This window comes from Bison bison, unplaced genomic scaffold, assembly GCF_000754665.1.
Source record: "Bison bison bison isolate TAMUID 2011002044 unplaced genomic scaffold, Bison_UMD1.0 scf7180017864324, whole genome shotgun sequence".
NCBI classification, from domain to species: domain Eukaryota; kingdom Metazoa; phylum Chordata; class Mammalia; order Artiodactyla; family Bovidae; genus Bison; species Bison bison.
The window spans coordinates 10,986,654-11,010,833 of NW_011494896.1; the positions used below are offsets into that span (position 1 = coordinate 10,986,654).

The 24,180-nt window shown below is 40.7% G+C and overlaps 1 protein-coding gene across 3 annotated transcripts in view; it reads right to left on the reverse strand.

Annotated features, from left to right (window-relative positions):
• Positions 1-24: 24 nt before the first annotated feature.
• The window catches only part of AAMDC (adipogenesis associated, Mth938 domain containing), a 38,405-nt gene continuing 14,249 nt past the window's right edge, over positions 25-24,180 (reverse strand). For 2 of the 3 annotated variants that reach the window (XM_010853236.1, XM_010853237.1), the window contains exons 3-4: positions 6,483-6,578; positions 25-4,723 (exon numbers count right to left, since the gene is read on the reverse strand). In XM_010853236.1, coding sequence (XP_010851538.1) covers positions 4,583-4,723; positions 6,483-6,578 — 237 coding nt within the window. In that variant the 3' untranslated portion in view covers positions 25-4,582. The remainder of the gene's footprint in view (positions 4,724-6,482; positions 6,579-24,180) is intronic. The other variant, XM_010853235.1, reaches the window with a different exon arrangement.

A 24,180-nucleotide genomic window follows, 5' to 3' on the forward strand; every position in this document is an offset into this window, starting at 1 on the left:
TTTTTAATTTTTTTTTTTTTTACAGGACAAGGCTTTATTATACATAATCTGTACTGAAGTCATAAGCATCATCTTCCTCTTCAGTCATTTTATCCAAGACAAAAGATGGTGCAGACTGCTTATCTGCTCGAGACTTCTCAGGCAGTGTCTCATAGGATGAGTTTTTGAAACTGTAAGAATTGAATGGGTTGTCTTAGAAGATCAGGAATTTTCCATGCTGAATGTGTTCGGTCTGAGGTTGAACAGGCTCCTGACAAGTGTGTTTTAAAGGAATTCAAGTTACCACATGAGGGGTTGAGCTCAACCTTTTAAATTCTTCTTTCTCCGAATTCTCTGGGAATTATGAGAATCTTGATTTTTCTGACAAAGACCTGGAAAGGGACATAAAGATGGCATAAAGATGACTCTAATGTGGCACCCTCATTTATAAGTAACTGTGCAGCCAGAGAGACTGAGTTAGTAGAAGCAAGTCTGGAAATCAGGCCTCTCCTGGGGTCTCTTCTGCAATTTGAGCGACCAACTGTGTACCTGGTCAAAGCTGGAAACTGTCACACTGGACACTATCCTTAGACTTCATATAAAACTAGCCATCAAGTCCTTTAGATTCTGCTTCTTTAAATGTTTCAGTCCTCTTTACTCAATGTGTCTGTCTTGATGCAGTCTACATCATCACTCTAGAAGTGTGAGATTAGTTTCCTAATGAACTGCTTGTCTCAAATCTTTTCCCCTTCAGCCCATTCTTCACACAGGTGCCAGAGTAATCTTTCCAAAACCCAGATCTGATCACATTCATTCCCCTGCTTAAACCTCCTTAAGTGGGTCACTTCTTGGCTCCAGGATAAAGTCTAAACTGTCCTTGAAGACTCTTCATCCCCTGCTGTCCTCTCTAGCCTCATACTCCGAGTCCCCAACATTCTCTGTACTTCTTCCGCTGTAGAGGATTATCTGTAGTTATTCCTAATTCTCACCATTATGTCTCTTGCCTCACACCTGGACCTTGGAATGTGCTCTTCAGATTGTCTCCTATGGTCCCTTTCTTTTCATTCTTCAGGAGTGAGCCTCATTCTGGAACCTGTCTGTGTCTCCTGTGGGCTTGATGCATTGCCTTTATGTTTCCACAGCCTTCTATACATTCCTCAACCATTTTATTTATGGCAGGTTCACAAATGCCAACCCTGAAGCAGGTGGGCAGGGGGGAAAGAAAAAGTAAGGGGCTTTGTAAATGCATCCTCTTTTTCAAAGTTATGAAAAAGAATAATCCTCATACAATTTTAAAAAAGAAGTGGTTCAGTGGCCGTAGGAAAATGATAGAGACCTAAGAATCAGCAGATTCTCTGTCCGAAGAAGGCTGTTCAGCTCCACTCAGCTGTTCAGCTGTTCATAGGTATGGACCTGATCATATTTTCTAATTCTTCCAGAAAAGCCAGTAACCTGCATTTTCATGTTAAAAAAACATATATATCCATGTTAAAAATTTTGGTAATTCAAGTAAATGTTCAGATTACTCTGAGACCAGCAAAACCTGTCTCCAGGTAGATTTGTGACAGTTTGCAACTTCTGCATCATCACTCTGTTTATATGTCTGTTTCTCCCAACCAGTCTGTGAATAGCTGGGCAGTAAGACTGTGTTGTATCCCCAGCGTAGCGCCTGGCACACACCAAGCAAGGAAAGAATGAATGAGTCCACGAGTCCAGAGCAGGGTTGACAGTACCGTGACATGCCTGCAAAAGCCAGCTGAGAGTCAGGCTTCTGAAAGGACTGTAAATTTGTCTTTGACATAATTGACCTCACCAAACAGAACTGAGGAGCAGGTACACACCGAGCACCTGACAAGACTTCTTGTCTTAGGAGCTGCTCAAGCTAGAAGGAATTGAGTGTGGGCAGAGTGAGGGCTGTGCACGCAACTTAAAAATTGAACCAAAGGGTGTGTGGGACTCAGTATCGTGTCATGGAAAAAGAACCTCTCTCCCAGTTCTTGGAATTTCCAGCATTGACCATGCAGAAGAGATTCAGAAGTAGGGGCTATTACAGCCTTGATACAAAGTTTAATAACTTCACTGCCAGGTACTTCTGTCTCTTAAGAAGTTTGTACTAAGTTATGTTTAATGTAGAGACAACTCACTTAGGAACACCTAATTACACCCACACCTAATTCAACACCCACTGGAACTGTCTTATCTTACATTTAACAACAACAAAAATTCTTTTATCTCATCACCCAGAAAAATAGTCTGAATTTTTATCAGACATCCCTGCTTGTTATATGAATCTGGCTTTCCGAGCTGAGGGAACTGAGGTCTAGAAAGACCCCGTCATCTGACAAACGGTTGGTTGTGGAAAGGGCACTGAGCTTGACCTTCTCAGGCCTCTCGGCTGGGGGTTAGGTCTGTGAGAATCTATTTCCTGCGGGTCTCCTAAGGTGGCAGAAAGAGATCACGACATAGCGTTGGGTTCTAATCCTGCCTTTGCCACTTTCTTGCTGGGTAAACTCGGAAAGATCACTTTCCATGGCAGTCATCTCAGCTTAGGTTTTCTTGCCGAGCCACATCTTAAGTTGATTGGCTGTCCTTAGGTCGGATGCCCAGTGTGGCCAGTCAGGTGACAGGATCATGTGGAGCAAAAATCCACTTTCCGGGCCGTGGCTTCAACAAGGGTGGGGGTGGAGCAATTTTATTCAGTTATGGCCATGATCGATAGCATACCTAGTTAATGTCTGTTGAAAAGTTCCCAAATATTTGGTGAATAAATGAACCACTTGTTCTTTAAGACCTGTGTTACATCCTTAGTGATGTCTCTCCTAATCTTCCTCCTATTCTGGTAGGATAAGTTAGTCCCCCTTTGTGCTACCACTGGATGTTATAACTGCTATAATGTTAACACACTATCATTATTGTCTTGTTGATTTCTCTCTCAGGTAACTCCTGAGGGCAGGAACTATAACTTACTCATTCCTGTACCCCTAGGATCCAGCAATAATTGATCATAAGAATATTAAAGACTTTCAAAAAAAAAAAAAAAAAGACTTTCAGTAAATGAGTATGAAAGAGAATTACTGAATAAATGAGTGAGCAAAAAAGAGTAGATAATTCCTTTGGGCACCAACATCCTATGAATCTATGAAATAATAAGCTGCTATATTGAGAACCATAAGATGAAACCAGTTAGCTTTACACAGCAGCCCCCTTAGGAGAAAGATAATGACAGTGGTTTCAATTTATTGAGTCCTTAGTACATGCCAGGCAGAGTGCTAAGACTTTCTGTGAATTACCCCACTTAACACCTGTGATAACTTCAGGTACTAATATTATCCCTATCTGAATGAGAACAGTGAAACTCTGAGAAATTAAATAAATGCCCAACCAATGAATGGCATTGGAAGCCACAGGTCAAAGTCAAGGCCAATGGACACCAAAGCCAATACTCGTTAACTTTTATTAACAGGGAAAATGAAAAATAAGGCAATGCTGATAACTGTTAATAATTCTATTAGTCTATCGTAAGGTTTCAAAAGGAGAAGGTAATGGCACCCCACTCCAGTACTCTTGCCTGGAAAATCCCATGGACGGAGGAGCCTGGTGGGCTACAGTTCATGGGGGTCGCTAAGAGTCGGACACGACTGAGCGACTTCACTTTGACTTTTCACTTTCATGCATTGGAGAAGGAAATGGCAACCCACTCCAGTGTTCTTGCCTGGAGAATCCCAGGGATGGGGGAGCCCGGTGGGCTGCTGTCTATGGGGTCACTAGGAGTCAGATAAGACTGAAGCGACTTAGCAGCAGCAAGGTTTCAAAAAGGTCACTTGGTATTTAATAGAACCATGGCTATCCATGCCAGTAGGGGCCATTAGAAGGCATGTAGTCCAGCTCTATCATTTTATAGTGAGGGAATCTGAGGCCGAGAGAACTGGCAAGACTCAGGTTTAGTTAGTGGAACAGCCTGTCTAGAACCTAAGTATCAAGGCATAGCTCCTTTTACTGTTACTGAAGTGTTGCTTCAGGGCTCTGCTCATGTTATTGCACAAAGAAATTTTCCCTTTCCACATATCTGAAGTAGCCCCTATCACTCTTTTCTTATCTTGCTTTATTTTTCTTAAAACATATTCTATTCACAATATGTATTTGCTCGCTTATTTATTTGGCACACTAGAATAGAAACTTGATGAGCACAAGACTTACTGCTGTCTTTGGAACCTGTAGCATTGTCTGGTATACAAAGTACTTAATAAAATTGGTTGATGACTAAACATTTCAAAGTATCAATTACAATATGATTTTAATGTACTGAAACTTTGGCTTTCAAACTTCAAATCAGAAGGCTTTCTTCATTTTTGGCTTTATTTTCATTTACTTCTGGTCTAACATTTACCACAGTATTAAACTTTGGTAAACATCTGTCTCCTCTATCCCCGCCTCCCCACCCCTTAGGACAGGAGCCTTGCCTGAGTCATCCGCGCATCGCAGAGCCTAGCCCAGGACCTGGTGCAGGCAGCTGTTCTAAAGTGCTAGGGAGGCTGGAGTGGAGAGTGGCGAGAGTGACAGTCGCAGGCATCATTGTTCAGTGATTTATTCTCTTAAGCCTCCATCAGCAGGTGGAATGGAAGACCCCTCCCACCCTGATGCCTTGGGTAGCCAAGGCATTATACTCTTTCACTGCCTGCTCTGTCTGGAGGACCCGCACATCAATGCCTTTTTTCTTGAGGTACTCTACGGTTGATGGGGGTACCTGGAAAGAAGGAAAAAGATGAGTAAATCAGGGTGAAAGGCCCCCAGGCTTTCCTTTCCTGCTATGAGGCAAATATATTCTACAGAATTGGACACTGACAACTGTCACTCCCCAATCACCCAGCATGTCACCAGTCCAAAATTTGGCAGTGAGCCCCAAGGAGTCAGAGAGTCTTCTAAGAGGTTGACAGAAATATCATAAAATATGTGCACACAGCTCAGGTGAAATGGAAACTGGAAAGAGCATGGATTTTGGAGCCAGACAGTCTTGAATTTAAGTCCTTCCTAGCAGTATGACTGGGTAAGTGAATTAAATACTCTGAGCCTCTTTTGCCATGTGTGTAAATAGAGGTAATACCACCTAACTCACAGGGTTAGTATGAGAACAAATTCAGCTAAAGTATGTAAAATGTCTAGCATGTAAATGTTAAATGTTTGAGTCAATCCAACCAGAGTCTAACTTCTAACTTTGCCGTGCAATAACCAAGAGACCGTTTGAAAGCCTGTCAATTGCAATTTCCTCCTCTATAAAATGGGGATGATAATACTTAAAACCACAAGGTTGGTGTGAGGATGAAGTCTTACGAATGTACATATACTGCAGCTCAAATGTGTTCTCAGGCCTTTCTTGATCACCTCATTTAGAACAGCCCTCAGAAGTCACCATTTTCTTCACAGCATTTATTATGATCTGAAATTGTCTACATATTTATTATTCACGAGGGCCATGAACCTTTTTTACCTTGTTGTCCCCAGTACCTTGAATAGTGTCTGACCCATAGAAGGTGCTGAATAAATATTTGTAAATGAATTTATATAAAAGATTTTCAATAGTGGCAGCTATTATTGGATATTTTCTCAACTCTGACTTGTCCTGAATATTATTTTTAAATAAATTTTAATTCAACTCTGTTAGAAGGAACTCTCAGCGAAATGTTTTTAAAATGTCCTATATTTTTCATATATTTGAACAGTTTTATATTAACAGTAGCCTTATGGATAGGAGTCATTTTAATGGAGGGGAAAAAAACTAGATTAAACTAAAAAATATAAAGGCACCTTCATCAGTAAGGAACTGGATTTTAGGACACATTTATAAGGGACAGAATGAAGTAGATCTCTATAAACTTACGTGAAAGGCTGTCCATAATGCAATAACAAATGAATAAAAAGTTGCAGGACAATATGTATAGTGTGATCCTGTTTATGTAAAAGCATGGATGTCAGTATGCGTAAGTGAGTATATATTACTAGATGTGTAGAGAGAATTGGAGCAGTTACATATACATCATATGTGACTGGGAAGGGGGAGTCTTTCACCTTTTTAATACTACGTTTCTGTGTTGACTTTTTCACAACAAGCATGTATTATTTCTATAAGTACAATAAAAACAAACATTTTTTTTTTCTGAAAAGGGAAAAAAAACTTGAATGTGACCAAGAAAAGAAAAATTTAAAGTACTGTAAAAATGGAAGATACCATAAAACTCTGAAGAGCCAAATATTGATAGCTATAGAACTTAAGATATTTCCAAGATTGAGGAATTTCTGGAATATGGTTGAACCAACACCAGCCTTTGGTTACGTAGAGACTGGAGAGACCAACCCTGATGAGGAAGAGTAGGCTCAGCCACTACTTCATCCTAGGCCATCCACTGGCTCAGCAGAATGGGGGTGCGTGACACATGGACGTATCTCTATGGTAAAGACCCGAGAGATTACTGGAAGTCCTCAGGAATGCTGTGCTCACCAATACCAACCTTTAAGGCCTCACTCATCCCTCGGCCAATCACAAGGATCTGCACACCCTTCTCCACAACTTCCTCCACATCTGCAGGCTGCACACCAGGAGAATGCTGGACATGGAAAGAGAATGTTCATCAGCTGCCAGCTTTTCAAATCTTTCTTTGCAGTCAGCATTCTTGTGAAATTCATTCATTCACTGAAGAAATGTTTATTGAGGTTTACTCTATGCAGTGTCACCTGGGCCCTGGGAATAACAGGGTATTGTGAGAACATAGAGAAAGGGCACCTAATTCAGACTTGAGAGAGACAGGCCAGGGGGTCAGGGGAGACACCCCAGAGGAGGTGACATTTAAGTTGAGATGGGCTTTCCTGATAGCTCAGTTGGCAAAGAATACACCCGCAATGCAGGAGACCCTGGTTCAATTCCTGGCTCGGGAAGATCCGCTGGGGAAGGGGTAGACTACCCACTCCAGTATTCTTGGGCTTCTCTTGGGACTCAGCTGGTAAAGAATCCACCTGCAATGCAGGAGACCTCTGGGTTGGGAAAATCCCCTGGACAAGGGAAAGGCTACCCACTCCAGTATTCTGGCCTGGAAAACTGCATGGACTGTATAGTCCACGGGGTGGCAAAGAGTCAGACATGACTGAGCAACTTTCACTTAATGGATAAACAGGAATTAGCCAGGTTAAAGGAAATTGGGAACAAGGCATACCAAACACAGGGAACAACATGAACTTAAAGGCTCAGGGGAAAGAGCAACCTAGTGAACTACAAGTAGTTCCTTATGACTGGAGTGTAAGTGACAGGTGAGTGGAAAGAGAGGAAGTGGGAGAAAAAAGCATGTGCACACACCATGCCAAAAGTTGGAAAGCTCCATTCTGTTTCCTTGTGCTGAGCTGGTTTCCTACTTAAATCCAGGAAAACTTTGACTGATGCTCTAAAACCTACCCCTTACCTGTCGTTCTGTAGAGTCTTCCCAGATTCTCCCAGAGGTATTTAAGGTAAGGTTTTTAATGAAGATTAACATTAGAGGATGGTGGCTTCTGAACTGCTTCCAAGTCAGCCAGGGGGATACAGGAGTTAGTTTGGTAAATACCAGCCCAGTACTGGGGAGTGAATACATATGAGTGGAAAACTGTCATGAAAGACTTGCTGTTCTAACTGCATCTTGAAGTATGAGTTGGAATATGCCTTGATGCAGTGGCTGTGGAACGGGTACATTCTAATCATAAGTTAGAGGTGGTTTAGAAAAGAGCTGCTAAAACACCAAGAGGACAAAAAACTTGCCAAAGACAGAAGAGTTTTTCATTCTAGAAAGCTTTAGAGGTGATAGGATTGAAATTTATAAAGGTATAAGAACAAATAAGTATTTTTTTTATTGTATTGGTTTGGCCATATATCAACATGAATCCGCCACAGGTATACACGTGTTCCCCATCCTGAACTCCTCCCTCCCCGTACCATCCCTTTGGGTCGTCCCAGTGCACCAGCCCCAAGTTTCCAGTATCGTGCATCAAACCTGGACTGGCGACTCGTTTCATATATGATATTATACATGTTTCAATGCCATTCTCCCAAATCATCCCACCCTTTCCCTCTCCCACAGAGTCAAAAAGACTGTTCTATATATCAGTGTCTCTTTTGCTGTCTCATATACAGGGTTATTGTTACCATCTTTCTAAATTCCATATATAGGCGTTAGTATACTGTACTGGTATTTTTCTTTCAGGCTTACTTCACTCTGTATAATAGGCTCCAGTTTCATCCACCTCACTAGAACTGATTCAAATGTATTCTTTTTAATGGCTGAGTAATACTCCATTGTGTATATGTACCACAGCTTTCTTATCCATTCATCTGCTGATGGACATCTGGGTTGCTTCCATGTCCTGGCTATTATAAACAGTGCTGCGATGAACATTGGGGTACACGTGTCTCTTTCCCTTCTGGTTTCCTTAGTGTGTATGCCCAGCAGTGGGATTGCTGGGTCATAAGGCAGTTCTCAGTACTCTTGCCTGGAAAATCCCATGGATGGAGGAGCCTGGTAGGCTGAAGTCCATGGGGTCGAGAAGAGTCGGACACGACTGAGCGACTTCACTTTCACTTTTCACTTTCATGCATTGGAGAAAGAAATGGCAACCCACTCCAGTGTTCTTGCCTGGAGAATCCCAGGGACGGGGGAGCCTGGTGGGCGTGCCGTCTATGTGCACAGAGTCGGACACAACTGAAGCAACTTAGCAGCAGCAGCAAGGCAGTTCTATTTCCAGTTTTTTAAGGAATCTCCACACTGTTCTCCATAGTGGCTGTACTAGTTTGCATTCTCACCAGTGTAAGAGGGTTTCCTTTTCTCCACACCCTCTCCAGCATTTATTATTTGTAGACTTTTGGATCGCAGCAATTCTGACTGGCATGAAATGGTACCTCATAGTGGTTTTGATTTGCATTTCTCTGATAATGAGTGATGTTGAGCATCTTTTCATGTGTTTGTTAGCCATCTGTATGTCTACTTTGGAGAAATGTCTATTTAGTTCTTTGGCCCATTTTTTGATTGGGTCATTTATTTTTCTGGAATTGAGCTGTATGAGTTGCTTGTATATTTTTGAGATTAGTTGTTTGTCAGTTAAATAAGTATTTTTTAAATTAAATCTTGAAATAACATCTTACATGTGTATAGTTGCAGTTTTCATAAAACACCTATAGAAATTATTCTATGTGCTCTGCATAATAGCACAAAAACATCTATTCTCCTTGTTTTATAGATAAACTAAAGATCACAAAATATATACAAGATGACACAAATCACTAAGTACTAGAATTGGGACTTGAACAGAAACCAGTTAACCTTCCAGTTTAAGGCACTGTATTAGAATACTATAAACTAAGGAGCAACTTTGTTGAAACTTGAAAGAACTAATCCTAATGACCACAGGTTGTGGGGGAAGGATCAGTAGGATGAAATGAGAGATTGGGACTGACATATATACACTACTATGTATAAATCAGATAACTAATGAGAACCTACTGTGTAGCACAAGGAACTCTACTCAGCGCTCTGTGGTGACCTAATGGGGAAGGAAATCTAAAAAAGAGTGGATTTGTATTTATGTGTGACTGATTCACTTTGCTGTACAGTAAGAAACTTAACATTGTAAAGCAGCTATGTTTTTGTTGTTTAGTCACCAAGTTGTGTCTGACTGTTTTGCAACCCCATGGACTGTAACCTACCAGACTCCTCTATGGACTTTCCCAGGCAAGATACTGGAGTGGGTTACCATTTCCTTTTCCAGGGGATCTTCCCAACCCAGGGACTGAACCCATTTCTCTTGCATTGGCAGGTTGATTCTTAACCACTGAGCCACCAGGGAAGCCCAAAGCAACTATACTCCCACAAGAATTAATTTAAAAAGGAAGATGTGGTACACGTATATACAATGGAATATTATCCATAAAATGAAATAATGTCATGTATGACAATATGGATGGACCTAGACGGTATCTTAAGTGAAATAAGTCAGAGACCAATACTATATTATTTTACTTATATGTGTAATCTAAAAAACATCAACAAACAAAACAGAAATAGAGGATAAACACAGAGTTGCCCGAGGGGAGGCTGTGGGGGAGATGAGTGAAACAGGTGAGGGGTTACGAGGCACAACCTTACAGGGACTACCCTCGTGGTCCAGTGGCTAAGACTCTGCACTCCCAACACGGGGCCTGGGTTCCATCCGTGGTCAGGGAACTAGATCCCATGTGCCACAACTAAGACCTGGCAGTCAAATGAATAAAATAGTTCTTTAAAAATAACTAGAAGGGAACTGGCCTTCGGTAAAGGACATTTAAGAAAAACCTACAGCCAAACATTAAGTATAATGTTTAAATATTAAACATTTTCCCTAAAAGAGTGGACAGAAGAATTTACTTCCTTATTATCTCATTTTTTTAGTTTTCTTTTTGGCAATACTGCACAGCCTGTAGGATGTTAATTCCCTGAGCAGGGACTGAACCCGTGCCCTCGGCAATTGGAAGGTGGATTCTTAGCCAGTGGACCAGGAAAGTCCCCTTATTATCTCCTGGACCTGTCCATTCCTCTCCATCTCTACTGCCACTACCCTGGTCTAAGCTGCCATTACTTCTTATTTAGCCTATTGAAGTAACTTTCTAACTGGTGTCCATAAAACCACTTTGGCCCTTTCCAATTATCCATTCTTCAAATTGCCCTTAGAGGAATTGTAGGGCAAACTGTAGCTAGAGGAATCTTTGCAAAATACAAAACCGTTCAAATGTCTCCTCTGCTCAATAGCATTCAGTGTCTTCTCCTTGCTCTTAGAATTGCCAAACTCCTTAACATGGTCCATCTGTAAGTTCTCAGCTGTCTCACCAGTCTGACTGCATCTGACTTTCTTCATGTTCTAGCAGGAAAACAGTCTGGCATCTTCTTAAATATGTGCTTACATGATTCAGCAATCATATACCTGGGTATTTATCCTAGAGAAATGACAGCTAACATTTACACAAAAACTTGTACATGAACTTTCACAGCAGCTTTTTATGGGTGGGGGGCATTGTTAACTCCTAATTAGAAGCAAGATATCCTACTCTAGATTTTTTCTAGTTTTATTGAGATATAGCTGATAAATATTACTGTATAAGTCAAGGTGTACAGCATATGATTTGACTTATATAACGACATAATTACCATAATAAGTTTAGTTAACATCATCTCATATAGAGACAAAGAAAAGATAATTTTTTCTTCTGTGATGAGAACTCTTAGAATTTAGTCTTAACTTTCACATATATGGTACTGTTAACTACAGTCATCTATAGAAGCTTTATTCGTAGTAGTCCCAAACTGGAAACAACCCAAATGTTCACGAACAGACTGTGTTATAATCCAAGAATGGAATACTACTGAATGATAGAAAAGGAACAAAGGATCCAGACCTATAGGCGTCCCTGGTGGCTCAGCTGGTAAAGAATCTGCCTGCAATGCAGGAGACCTGGGTTCGATCCCTGGGTTGGGAAGATCCCCTGGAGGGCATGGCAACCCACTCCAGTATTCTTGTCTGGAGAATCCCCATAGACAGAGGAGCCTGTTGGGCTATAGTCCATGGAGCCGCAAAGAGTCAGACATGACTGAGCGACACAGCACCCAAAATATACTATGCTGAGTGAGAAATGCAAGTCCCGAAAGACTATATACTGTATGATTCTATTAGTATGACAAATGTAACACGTGTATTAGGTAAACTGGCAAAATATTAATAAGGCCTATATATTAGATAATAGTACTGTATCAATGTTAATTTCCTGATTTTCATCACTGTGTTGTGAGAAAGTCCTTGTTTTTCTTAGATGTCCTTTACCTAAGGACAGTTCCCTTCTAATTTAGTTAAATACCTGTGTGTATTTACTCCTAAACAGAATATCTACAACAGTTCAGAAAAAAGTGTCTACTGGAGAAGAGGATGATAAAATATGATAAACTCTTGGAGAAGGAAATGGCAACCCACTCCAGTATTCTTGCCTGAGAAATCCTATGGACAGAGGAGCCTGGCCGGCTACAGTCCATGGGGTTCCAAGAGCTGGACACACTTAGCGATTCAACCACCACCATCATCTGATTCCATAACTGGATATCATATTAAAAATAAAGGTTTATATCTATAAAAAATACGATAAACCTTTAACATTTGGATCTGGGTAAAATGATAATTTTTTTTTTTCTGTCCGTACCATGTGGAACTTCCCTGACTGGGGGACCTGGGATTGAACTTGTTCCCCCTGCAGTGGAAGCATGGAATCTTAAGCATTGGACCACTGGAAGAGTCCAAGAATTCTTTCTAATATTCCTGTAACTTTCTGTAAGTCAGAAATTATTTCCGAATAGGTTTTGTTGTTGTTGTTTTTCAATATAGGTAGGTTATAGATGAGCAGGAAAAGAACATATATAGGCACACAGACGTTCTCACTGCTTCCCGATTTATTTAGCCAAGGAAACTACGTTTAGCAGAAGCCGGGTGGCTACACAAAGCAGGAGCAGATGCAGCACATCTTTGCCGGCACTCTCTGTGTCTCTTGAGTCCCTGTGGGGTGAGCAACTACTGCTGACATGCTTCACTCAGCCAGTGCGTGTTCCAGAGCAGATAACATAGCCAGGCTCTCACACTAATACCTTTTTATATTTTGACTGACTTCATCAACATCTTCCTAAGGAATTAACACTAAGACCTAAGGCAGTATCAGTGTTGTAAATTAGAACAGCTGCATGTCAAAGAGTGATCCAAACTGATGAGCAGCAAGGCTACTTCCTCACAGCGGGCAAAGATGCAGAGCTAGTGCCCAGGGGACTCTGAGCAGTGTCTCTGCCTCCAGCTTTCCCTGTTCTCCACAAAGATCAGAATAGACCAGGGATTAGAGTCTTTATTTCTGAAGTAATTTAGGTTTATATATTTTTAAAAGCAAAACAAAAATGGGGATTTTTTTCACTTGATTATAATAAAAGTGGAAGTTAGCCGCACAGTTGTGTCCGACTCTTTGCAATCCTATGGACAGTAGCCTGCCAGGCTTCTCTGTCCATGGAATTTTCCAGGCAAGAGTACTGGAGCAGGTTGCCATTTCCTTCAGGGGATCTTCCCGACCCAGGGATCGAACCTGGTCTCCTGCATTGCAGGCAGATTCTTTACCAACTGAGCTACTGAGGAAGCCCGTGATACTTGTAAAATAATTGTAAAACAATTGGATTAGATGCTCTTTCTAGTTCCACAGCTCTGTGATCAATCCTAGAACCACTCCAAGCTGAACAGTTACAATACAAAGAACTTAAAATGTTTGTTCTGGGACAATGACCAAGGTAAATATTTAACAATTATAATTCAGAGTTGGAGAGCTTCACTTGCAAGTAGATGAATTTCTCTGAAATACTGAATGATTCCTTCATTTAACAAAGAACAGCCTCTACTCTGAGGAGCACCATGATTCCTAGGCTGTCAGAGCTGACCGTGCTAGTATAATGAAACAAGCCCACTGCTCAGTGAAGTGAAAGGTCATAAAAGAGTGCAAAACCGAATCTGAATCATCCTCTGGAGATTCAGAGACTAGGGACAGCAGGAGCCCATCAGGGTTGCAGGATCAGTGGAACCCAATTTGGCTGCTGTGTGCGTTACTGCAGGCTCAGGGTGAAACGTACAGGGTGACGTGAAAGGTAACTGCAGCAGCCTGTGGCTCCAGGCCTTGGCGTGTGATTACTCACAGCCTTGTGCAGAGGCCTGTGAGGGCAGCGTCAGCCTGTCACTGAGCCATCCTCTCTCTGCCACCGGCTCCCCCTCTGCTTCTTCCAGTCTCCTTGGGCAAACCACTAAGGCTGTCCTCCTTCAGTGAGTGTCTGACTTTGTTCCTCTTCTTTAGGAGGCTTTCCATAACATGATGTTATGGAAATTTTAATTGTTTTCTCTTGGAGGAAAGCTATTAGTATCTTTTCATGTGTCTGTTGGGCTCTCTGTGGCTCAGCTGGTAAAGAATCCACCTGCGATGTGGGAGACCTGGATTCAATGCCCCTCCCTGCCCCACCACCCCAGTTTTATTCCTGGGTTGGGAAGATCTGCTGGAGAAGGGATAGGCTACCCATTCAGGTATGCTTGGGCTTTCCTTGTGGCTCAGCTGGTAAAGAATCCACTTGCAATGTGGGAGACCTGGGTTCAATCTCTGGGTTGGGGAGATCCCTGTAGAAGGGAAAGGCTACCCACTCCAGTATTCTGGCCTAGAGAATTCCAAGTGCAATTATCACTTCAGATCTGTCAGAATGGCTCTTATCAAAAAGACAACAAATAACAAGTGTTGGCAAGGATGTGGAGAAAAGAGAACCCTGTACACTGCTGGGAATGTAAATTGGTACAGTCACTATGGAAAACAATATGGAGGTTCCTCAGAATATTAAAAATAGAAGTACTATACGATCCAGCAGTTCCACTTCTGTGTATTTTTGCAAAGAAAATGAAAACACTAGAAGAATGAAATCTTAACCATTTGTGACAACATGGATGTACCTAGAGGGTATTAAGCTAAGTGACATAAGTCAGAGAAAAACAAAGACTAAATGATTTCATTTATATGTGCAATCTAAAAAAACAAATGAGCAAGCAAAAAAACAAAACAGTAATTAGGCACAAAATAAACATGTAGTTGCCAGAGGGGAGGTGGTAGGGGAGATGAGTGAAACAGGTGAGTTACAAAATAAATGAATCATGGGGATAAAATGTGCAGCATGGGGAATATAATCAATAATATAAAAACTGTAAGGTGACAGTAACCAGACTTATTGTGGTGATCATTTTTTAATGTATAGAAATATGAAATCATTATGTTGGGTACTTGGCACTTGCATAGTATTATAGGTCAGTTATACTTCAATCAATAAATCTGTGTACTGATAGACTAAAGAAGAAGTGAAGTCAGTCAGTCGTGTCCGACTCGTTGCGACCCCATGGACTGTAGCCTACCAGGCTCCTCTGTCCATGGGATTTTCCAGGCAAGAGTACTGGAGTGGGTTGCCATTTCCTTCTCCAGAGGATCTTCCCAACCCAGGGATCGAACCTGAGTCTCCCGCATTGTAGGCAGACGCTTTACCATCTGAGCCACCAGGGAAGTCAGGGAAGACTAAAGAAAGATGACAACAAAATGCAGTACATGAGCCCTCATTGGATCTTGGGTTTGAAACGAAAGCCAGTTATAAAAGATATTTGATTGGAACAGTTGTTATAGCTTGATTATAGAGTTGATATTATTTTATATTCTATAAATGTTGAGTTTCTTGAGTGTAACATTATGTAAGGCAGAATGCCTTTGTTTTATTAGATATAAGCCAAAGCATATAGAGTTATGTATCATGATGTCAGTACTTAGTTCCAAATGATTTAGCAAATATAGTTATTCAGAAAGAAAGATACTGAGAGACAAAACAAACAAATGTGCCAGAATATTAAAAACTGGTAAATCTAAGCTGATGGTATACAAGTGTTTATTATTTTCTTCGAATTGTTATATAGGTTCAAAATATTTCAAAATAGAAAAAGGGGAAGGAGACATTCAATATAGACTTTCCATGTCACCCAGGTTTAGAAGGCGAATGGAAGCACAAGCAAAACAAACACAAAAGCAGAACGGGTTAGGGACAGCTCAGCTCAACTGTATTTCCTTAGGTAGCCATGTCCTGAGCATAAGAACCTTTAGTCTGGTCAAATGGACAAGACTTTGAGAATTATGTTACACTTTATACCTATTGCCATATTATATATTAAAATAAAACCACAAAATCAGCAATGGTTATAACAAGGACATTTTGGGGGAAATAAAAATATACTGTATACTAGTATATCAAGGATATCCTTAGTTGTAAGAATGATATTGTGGCTATACAGGAGAAAGTTTATGTTTTTAGGAAAGAAATGCTAAAATATCTGCCATTTACACTCAAGTGATTGGGGGAAAATGTGTGTGTTTGTGTATCTGATGAGAGAGAAAAAACAAATATGGCAAAGTATTAACAACTTGAGGATTTTGTGAAAGGTATTTATCATAAGTCATACAACTGTTCTGTAGGTTTCATATTATTCAAAATTAAAAGGTGCAGTAAAAATCAACTATATTTCAATTTTAAAAAATCAGAAAAATAGCTTAAAGTTTCCACATTTCCTTTGGTTCTCTTCTGGTGCCTGCTAATTGGGTTTGGCTTTACTTATTTATTTTTGGCTGTGCTGGGTCTTTATTGTTGTACTCGTGGCTATCCTGAGGTGACGTGAGCGGGGGCTACTCTCTAGTTGCTGCAGTGCTTGGGCTTCTTGACTGCGGAGGCGTCTCTTGTTGCAGAGCATGGGCTCTCGGGTGCGCTGGCTCAGGAGTAGTGGCAAGGGGCTTAGTTGCCCCGAGGCATGTGGGATCTTCCCAGGCCAGGGATCAAATCTATGTTCCCCGTATAGGCAGGCAAATTCTTAACCATTAGACCACCAGGGAAGTCCTGCTTTTCTTTTAAATTTTTATATCTTCCTCCTTGCCCCTTTTCAGCCTAACATAAATGAAAGATATATGTATGTTTCCACATAGAAAACTCTTTTCCAATAAGACAGTTATTGCTTTAGGATAGAAATGAGTGAGGACAGTATGTAATAGGAGAAAAGTATAGGCTTTATAAAGACTGAGGGTTCAAATCTTGGTTCCAAAAATTACTAGTGGTGTGACCCTGGAAGAGCTATATTTGACCAGGCTCTGCATTAAATAACAGCAGTTATTTAATGATTGGTAGAGATTTTGAAGTAGGTAGTAGTAATTATTATTTCAAGGACACTGGTTGAAGACAACAATTTTTTATATATTTCCATTCTGCAATTACTATATAATCTGCTCCTACCCTCTTTAAACTGATGAAAAAAAGGAATCACAACATTAACCTACCTCAGAGGGAATGTCACAAAGTGTAAAAAAGATTTTTAACAACATTTATTATGAAAAATTCAATGCAGCCAGTGTTTACTGAGCCCCTCCTTTGCAGGCGCTGTGCTAAGTGCATAGCTCGTGCCCTTGGGGAGCTCACCACGTAATGAGGCAGACAGGCAAATGCCCACTCAGTACCATACAGTTGAACTGCACTAAGTGCTAAAATAGAGGCACAAAATACACTGAAATACTGAGAATGGGCTAAGCAGCTCATTTTTACAAGGATTAACAGGAAGTGCTTCAGAGAGGAGATAAAACAAAAGCTAGGAATTGAAGGATATATAAGATTTCAACAGGTACAGAGGGGAGTAGTTAATTTCAAGTAGAGGAAATGGTTTTAGGAAAAGTACAGAAATGAAAGATCATGGTAGGTTTGTAAGGGAATGGGTATTGGGTATGGAATAGGTAGGCCTTCACATGTGTTTTATGAAATATAGGGGATGAAATTGAAAAAAAAAATTGGAACTGTATTATTATTACTTTTTTAATGGCCCTAAACCACATCCTGAGGAGTTTTTACTTAGTTTTGAGGTTTAGGGAAAGCCTTGGAAGTTCTCTAAGCAGAGCAGTGACATGACTAGTTCATGTTTTAGAAATGATAATAGAAGACAAACCTCAAAAACATAGAATAAGAGGCAGGAGAACCAGGTAGGAGATTGATTCCACAGCCCAGGTGAGAGCACTGGGCACTAGGAAGGAACAGATTTGAAAGACTTTGCCAAGGCTGAGTCAACAAATGGACTCCGTTGGATGTGGTGGAGGAGAAAGCTGGAGACATAAAAATTGTATGTGATACTTCTCTTCTAGATGACTGTGTAGACAGTAATTCCATTAATGGAATTATGGAAAAACACACAAGAAAGTTCCTAGATTTTTTCGGGGGGAGGGGGGTGCAGTAGGGAAAAGGAAATGAAATCAGCTTTGGATATGTTTGGCTTAAGTTACCTGAGGAACAACTCATATGCAGATGTATAACATGTGACTAAACATTCTGATAGTTTGGATGACCGTTGAGCAAATATTCATTCCTCTTGCCTTCTTATATATACATATGTGTGTATATATATATATATATATATACACACTTATATATACTTCTATGCTCTACTGACATGGAAATTTATATTGGTGAACCTGAGGCAAGCAAAATCTTGAAATATACTTGCTCAGTGGCAATTATGTTTGTGAGCTTCAGATAGCCCCATGAAGAAAGATCAGGTCCTGGCTATCTCCCTGGTCCAAGGTAGACGGAGCATTCAGCCAACGTGCCAACTGTAGCTTGGGGTAGAGCTGCTCCAGCTTGGTCCATAGGCATGATAATAAATACTTACTATTGTTCATCACTAAGTTCATTAAAAAGAACAGCTGAACAAAGGAATTCCCTGGTGGTCCAAAGGTTAGGGTTCTATGCTTTTGGTGCTGTGGGCCCAGGTTCAATCCTGGTCGGGGACCTAAAATCCTATAAACCGTGTGGTGCAGCCAAAAAAAAAAAAGAAGAGCTCAGCACGACTACCATATATTTAGAGCACAAAAATAACTAGAGATAGTACTTCCATCAGTTCATGGTATAAACAATTTAAGTCGTCCAAAGTAATAAGAAATCCTCTAAACACTCTCAGGCTCTTAATCCCTCAAGGATTCCTTATTAAGCAGCATCTGATGTACAAATCAGAGTGTTTCTGAGACTTTTAGAAGTAATTTGATCATTTCTGTAGTTCTATTGGGAGAAACTAATAGTGTAGAGCACTGTTATGTGCCAAGCACATAATTTTCTGGTAACTAAGGAAGAAAAGAAAATTTTAAAAATTACAAAAAATCAAGTGTCTCCTATGTGACAGGTACTGTGGCAGATGTTTTACAAAGATGAACATATTTAGTATTCAAAGCAACCAAGTGAAATACATTTTTTTCCAGGTCCCATCCTCAAGACATTCTGATTTAGCAGTTGGAAGGAGTGAGGGAGATCAGGACATGCCTTTTAAACAAACCTCTAGATGATTCTGATGTAAGAGATCCATGAATTACACTGAGAAATACTGAGTGGGAGAAAGAATGAATTTGCATGATGGCAACTGGTGTCATTTTTAAAATTTATTCTTCCCAACCCATGTATTACTCTTTCATCAACCCATAACAAATAGACATTATTATTCTCCATTTTGAAATGGTTAAACTGAGACACAGTCAGGCTATATAACTTGGTTAAGATATCTAGCTAAAATGTGACAGTGCCTGGACCTATAAATCTAAATATTGGCTAGAAATCTCTATCTAGAGCCCTAATGTAAGTTCAAACTCAACATATTCCAAAAGAATTACTCCTTTTATCTACCCAGCCTCTGTCTCAAACACAAACATACTTGTTTCTCCTCTTGATATACCCAGTCTCAATAAATGGTACAACCATGTACCCATTTATCCATGCCAGACTTCTCCTTTGCCCGCTAAATCTAATAAACTGTCTTATCCTGCAAATTTCACCTTTTAAAATTTTTATTGAAGTATAGTTGAATTACAGTGTTGTTTTAATTACTGCTGTACAGCAATGTGATTCAGTTATACATATGTATATACATACTTTTTCATATTCTTTTCCATTATGGGTTATCACGGAATACTGAATATAATTCCCTGTTCTATACAGTAGGACCTTGTTATTTATCCATTCTATATATACCAATTTGCATCTGCTAATTCCAAACTCCCAATCTGACTCTCTCACCTTAATAGTTTTCAAATTTGCTGTTTCATATCCACCCACACTACTACTAACTTAACAATAACAGCATCATTTATTGAATGCCTGTACCGTACCTATGGAGAAGGAAGTGGCAACCCACTCCAGTATTCTTGCCTGGAGAATCCCATGGATGGAGGAGCCTGGAGGGCTACAGTCCACAGGGTCGCAAAGAGTTGGACATGACTGAGCGACTTCACTTCACTTTTATACCGTATCTAGCACAGTACATTAATTCTTAGATCAGCTCTATGAAGTAGGTAATATTACTATCTCCATTTTATAGATGAGAACTCCGAGGTGTAATAGCTTTGATTAGATGTCCTTTTGCTCCTATGCAGATGAGTTCTAGTTAACACCTCAGCTTTTCCTCTCATCTTTCCTAGTTCTTCTCTCTTTAACTAGTTCTAGAACACCTCCTCTTATGTATTCAGCTGACAGGTGAAACTTAACAAGATGAAAACTAAACTTAGAGCAAACTTTCCCCATTTTCCTATTATCAACAATGGTACTGTTACAGTTTTATAGTCTTTAACGTTAAAGTTATGATATAAGAATCATGATGGAGTAAAAGAAAGTTAGAATCTGACCTGAATTTACCATTTGATTTCACATTTTTCTAGCTGTGTACCTCTGCGCTTACTAAGCTTCCTTAAATGCAGAATGAGGTTAAAAGTAATATTAACTCATGTAGTCTTATATGGGAAAAATACAGTATATGGTGTTAAATCCATTTTTGAAGAAAAAAAATCTCTCCAATGTGGCACACTTATAAGTTGGTACTCCAATATATCTTAAATGCATAGTCTGGAAAATCGTTGTCAGTCACATGAATTTCCTGCTTCAGTTATCTGAAGTGGCTATGCCTTGTCCACTAAATAAATGTAAACTGAGGTCTGCGACACCGTCAACCATACCACTGTCTACTCTTACACCCCTCTAGCTTTACTCTATGAAACAATTCAGTGGAGTCATTTGGTTCACAAGCATCATAGCTTCTTATTCCTCAGCCTTCTCTTATTCTGTCCCTTCTATATCTCAAAGCCTTCCCATTCCTTTTACCAGTCCAGTATATTCCTAAGATCCAGGTAGGTAATAAACAACTAGGTGTCTGGATCAAAACAATGAGTGCCTGAAGTTCAAAATGAAGGCACCATAATGAGACCACTAGGAGGGGTGGACTCACAATATAATTGAATTCCATACCTCCCCAGGTACACAACCCACAAAATGGAGAATAAATATGTTACACATCTTTACATACAAAAGTGAGAGTTCTGAGTCCCATGTAGGCCTTCCAGCCCAGGGTTCCAGCACCATGAAGAGGACTTGGTTTTGAAGGCCAACAGGACTTGAACACAAAAGTGCATCAAGACTGAGAGAAATAGAGACTTCACCCTTAAACGGTGTACACAAAATTTCACACATACCGGGACCAAGGGCAAAAGCAGTAATTTGATAGAAGACTGGCCCAGACCTTCCTGCTGGTTCTGGAGGGTCTCTTGGGGAGTGGGGGAAGGGAGGCCCTGGGGACAAAGACCCTGGTGGCAGAAACATCAGGGCACATTCATTTGCATGAGCTCTCCTGGAGGTTGATACCTTCACACATCAAAACCTGGTCCCACAGAACAGCCTGTAGGCTTCAGTGCTAGGATGTCTGAGGTCAAGCAACAGATTGGCTGGGCACACGGCCCCACCTATCAGCAGACAGGCGCTGCCTGTAGACTTCCTGAGCCCACAGGACATGCTTCTAGACAAAGCCCTGCACAACAGAGGGTCAAGACCCAGCTCAACTCTCTAGGGGGCAGACACCAAAATAAGAAAACCTACAGTCAGTCCTGCAGCCTGCAAACTGAGTCTGTAAATGCAGCCCGGACACTACCTTGGGACCAGCTGGCCCCTGGCCCTTGAGAATGGAGTGTACTTCTGGGACACACAGGATTTATTCTATACAGGGCCACTTTTTTTTCCAAGGTGGGGAAACATAACTAACCTACCACATACTTAAAAATACAAATAGCAATGTAGAAAAAATGAGGAGACAGAGGAATATGTTTTGGATGAAGGAATAAGATAAAACCCCAGAAGAAGAATTGAGATAAGCAACCTACCTGAGAAAGAGTTCAGAGTAATGATCTTAAAGATGATCAAAGAACTTGGGAGGAGAATGGATGCACAGAGAGAGAAATTAGAAGTTTTTAACAAAGAATTTTAAAATGAAAAATGAAACAGAATTAATAAACAATAACTAAAACGAAAAACACACTAGAAGGAATCAATAATAGACTAAATGAAGCAGATAAATGGATCAGTGAGCTGGAATACAGAGTAGTGGAAATCACCACTGCCAAACAGAAAATAGAAAATGAAAAGAAATTAGGACCGTTTAAAAGACCTCTGAAACAACATCATACCCACTAATATTGGCATTATAAGGGTCCCAGAAAGCAAAGAGAGAAAGAGCCTGAAAAAAAATATGAAGAGATAATAGCTGAAACCTTTCCTAACCTGTGAAAGGAAAGTCACCCAAGTCTAGGAAGCAGAGTCCCATACAGGATTAACCCATGGAGGAACACATTAAGACATATTGTAATCAAACTGACAAAAATTAAAGACAGAATATTAAAAACAAGGGAAGAGCAACAAATAACATACAAGGGGACTCCTATAAAGTTATCGGATTATTTTTCAGCAGAAACTCCATAGGCCAGAAGGGAGTGGCACGATACACTTAAAGTGAGGAAAGAGGAAAAACCTATAACCAAATAATACTCTACCCAACAAAGCTCCTATTCATATTCAATGTAGAAATCAAAAACTTTACAGATAAGCAAAAGCTAGAAGAATTCAGCACCAACAAATCAGCTCTACAACAAATGCTAAAGGATCTACTCTAGGCAGAAAGAAACGGCCACAACTAATAACAAGAAAATTATGAAATGGAAAAGCTCATTGGTAAAGGCAAACATACAATAAAGGTAGGAAATAATCCACACACAAAGCTACTAGGGAAGTTAAATGGACAAAAATAGTAAAATTATTTGTATCCACAATTAAGTGGCTAACAGAGACACAAAACAATGAGATGTAAAATGCTGCTACTGCTAAGTCACTTTAGTCATGTCCGACTCCGTGCGACCCCAGAGACGGCAGCCCACCAGGCTCTGCCGTCCCTGGGATTCTCCAGGCGAGAACACTGGAGTGGGTTGCCATTTCCTTCTCCAATGCATGAAAGTGAAAAGTGAAAGTGAAGTCGCTCAGTCGTGTCCGACTCCTAGCGACCCCATGGACTGCAGCCTACCAGGCTCCTCCGTCCATGGGATTTTCCAGGCAAGAGTACTTGAGTGGGGTGCCATTGCCTTCTCCGAGGTGTAAAATATATAATATCAAAAAAGTAATTTTTGGCAGTCCAGTGGTTAAGACTGCACTTCCACTGCTGGCAGCATGAGTTTGATCCTTGGTTGGGGAACTAAGGTCCTGCATGTGGTGTGACATGGCCAAAAAAAGAAAAAAACAAAAAGTAATTGTGAGGGGAGGGGAGTACAAATGCAGGTTATCTAAAATGAATTTGAAATTAAGAGGTCAGCAATTTAAAACAAGCATAGATAAATAGATAGGTAGATAGATATGGGCTTCCCAAGTGGCGCTAGTGGTAAAGAACCCGCCTGCCAGTGCAGGAGACATAAGAGATATGGGTTCAATCCTTGCATTGGGAAGATCCCCTGGAGAAGGGCGTGGCACCCACTTCAGTATTCTTGCCTGGAGAATCCCATGGACAGAGGAACCTCTTGGGCTACAGTTCATAGGGTCGCTAACAGTCAGACTTGACTGAAGTGACTTAGCAGTCACTTCATATCAGTCAGTTCAGTTCAGTCGCTCAGTCGTGTCCGACTCTTTGTGACCCCATGAATTGCAGCACACCAGGCCTCCGTGTCCATCACCAGTTCCTGGAGTTCACCCAAACCCACGTCCATCAAGTCGGTGATACCATCCAGCCATCTCATCCTCTGTTGTCTCCTTCTCCTCCTGCCCCCAATCCCTCCCAGCATCAGAGTCTTTTCCAGTGAGTCAACTCTGTGAGGTCACTCAATCCAGTGAGGTGGCCAAAGTACTGGAGTTTCAGCTTCAGCATCATTCCCTCCAAAGAAATCCCAGGGCTGATCTCCTTCAGAATGGACTGGTTGGATCTCCTTGCAGTCCAAGGGACTCTCAAGAGTCTTCTCCAACACCACAGTTCAAAAGCATCAATTCTACAGGGCTCAGCTTTCTTCACAGTCCAACTTTCACATCCATACATGACCACAGGAAAAACCAGTGGTCTGGTTTGACTAGACGGACCTTTGTTGGCAAAGTAATGTCTCTGCTTTTGAATATGCTATCTAGGTTGGTCATAACTTTCCTTCCAAGGAGTAAGCGTCTTTTAATTTCATGGCTGCAGTCACCATCTGCAGTGATTTTGGAGCCCAGAAAAATAAAGTCTGAC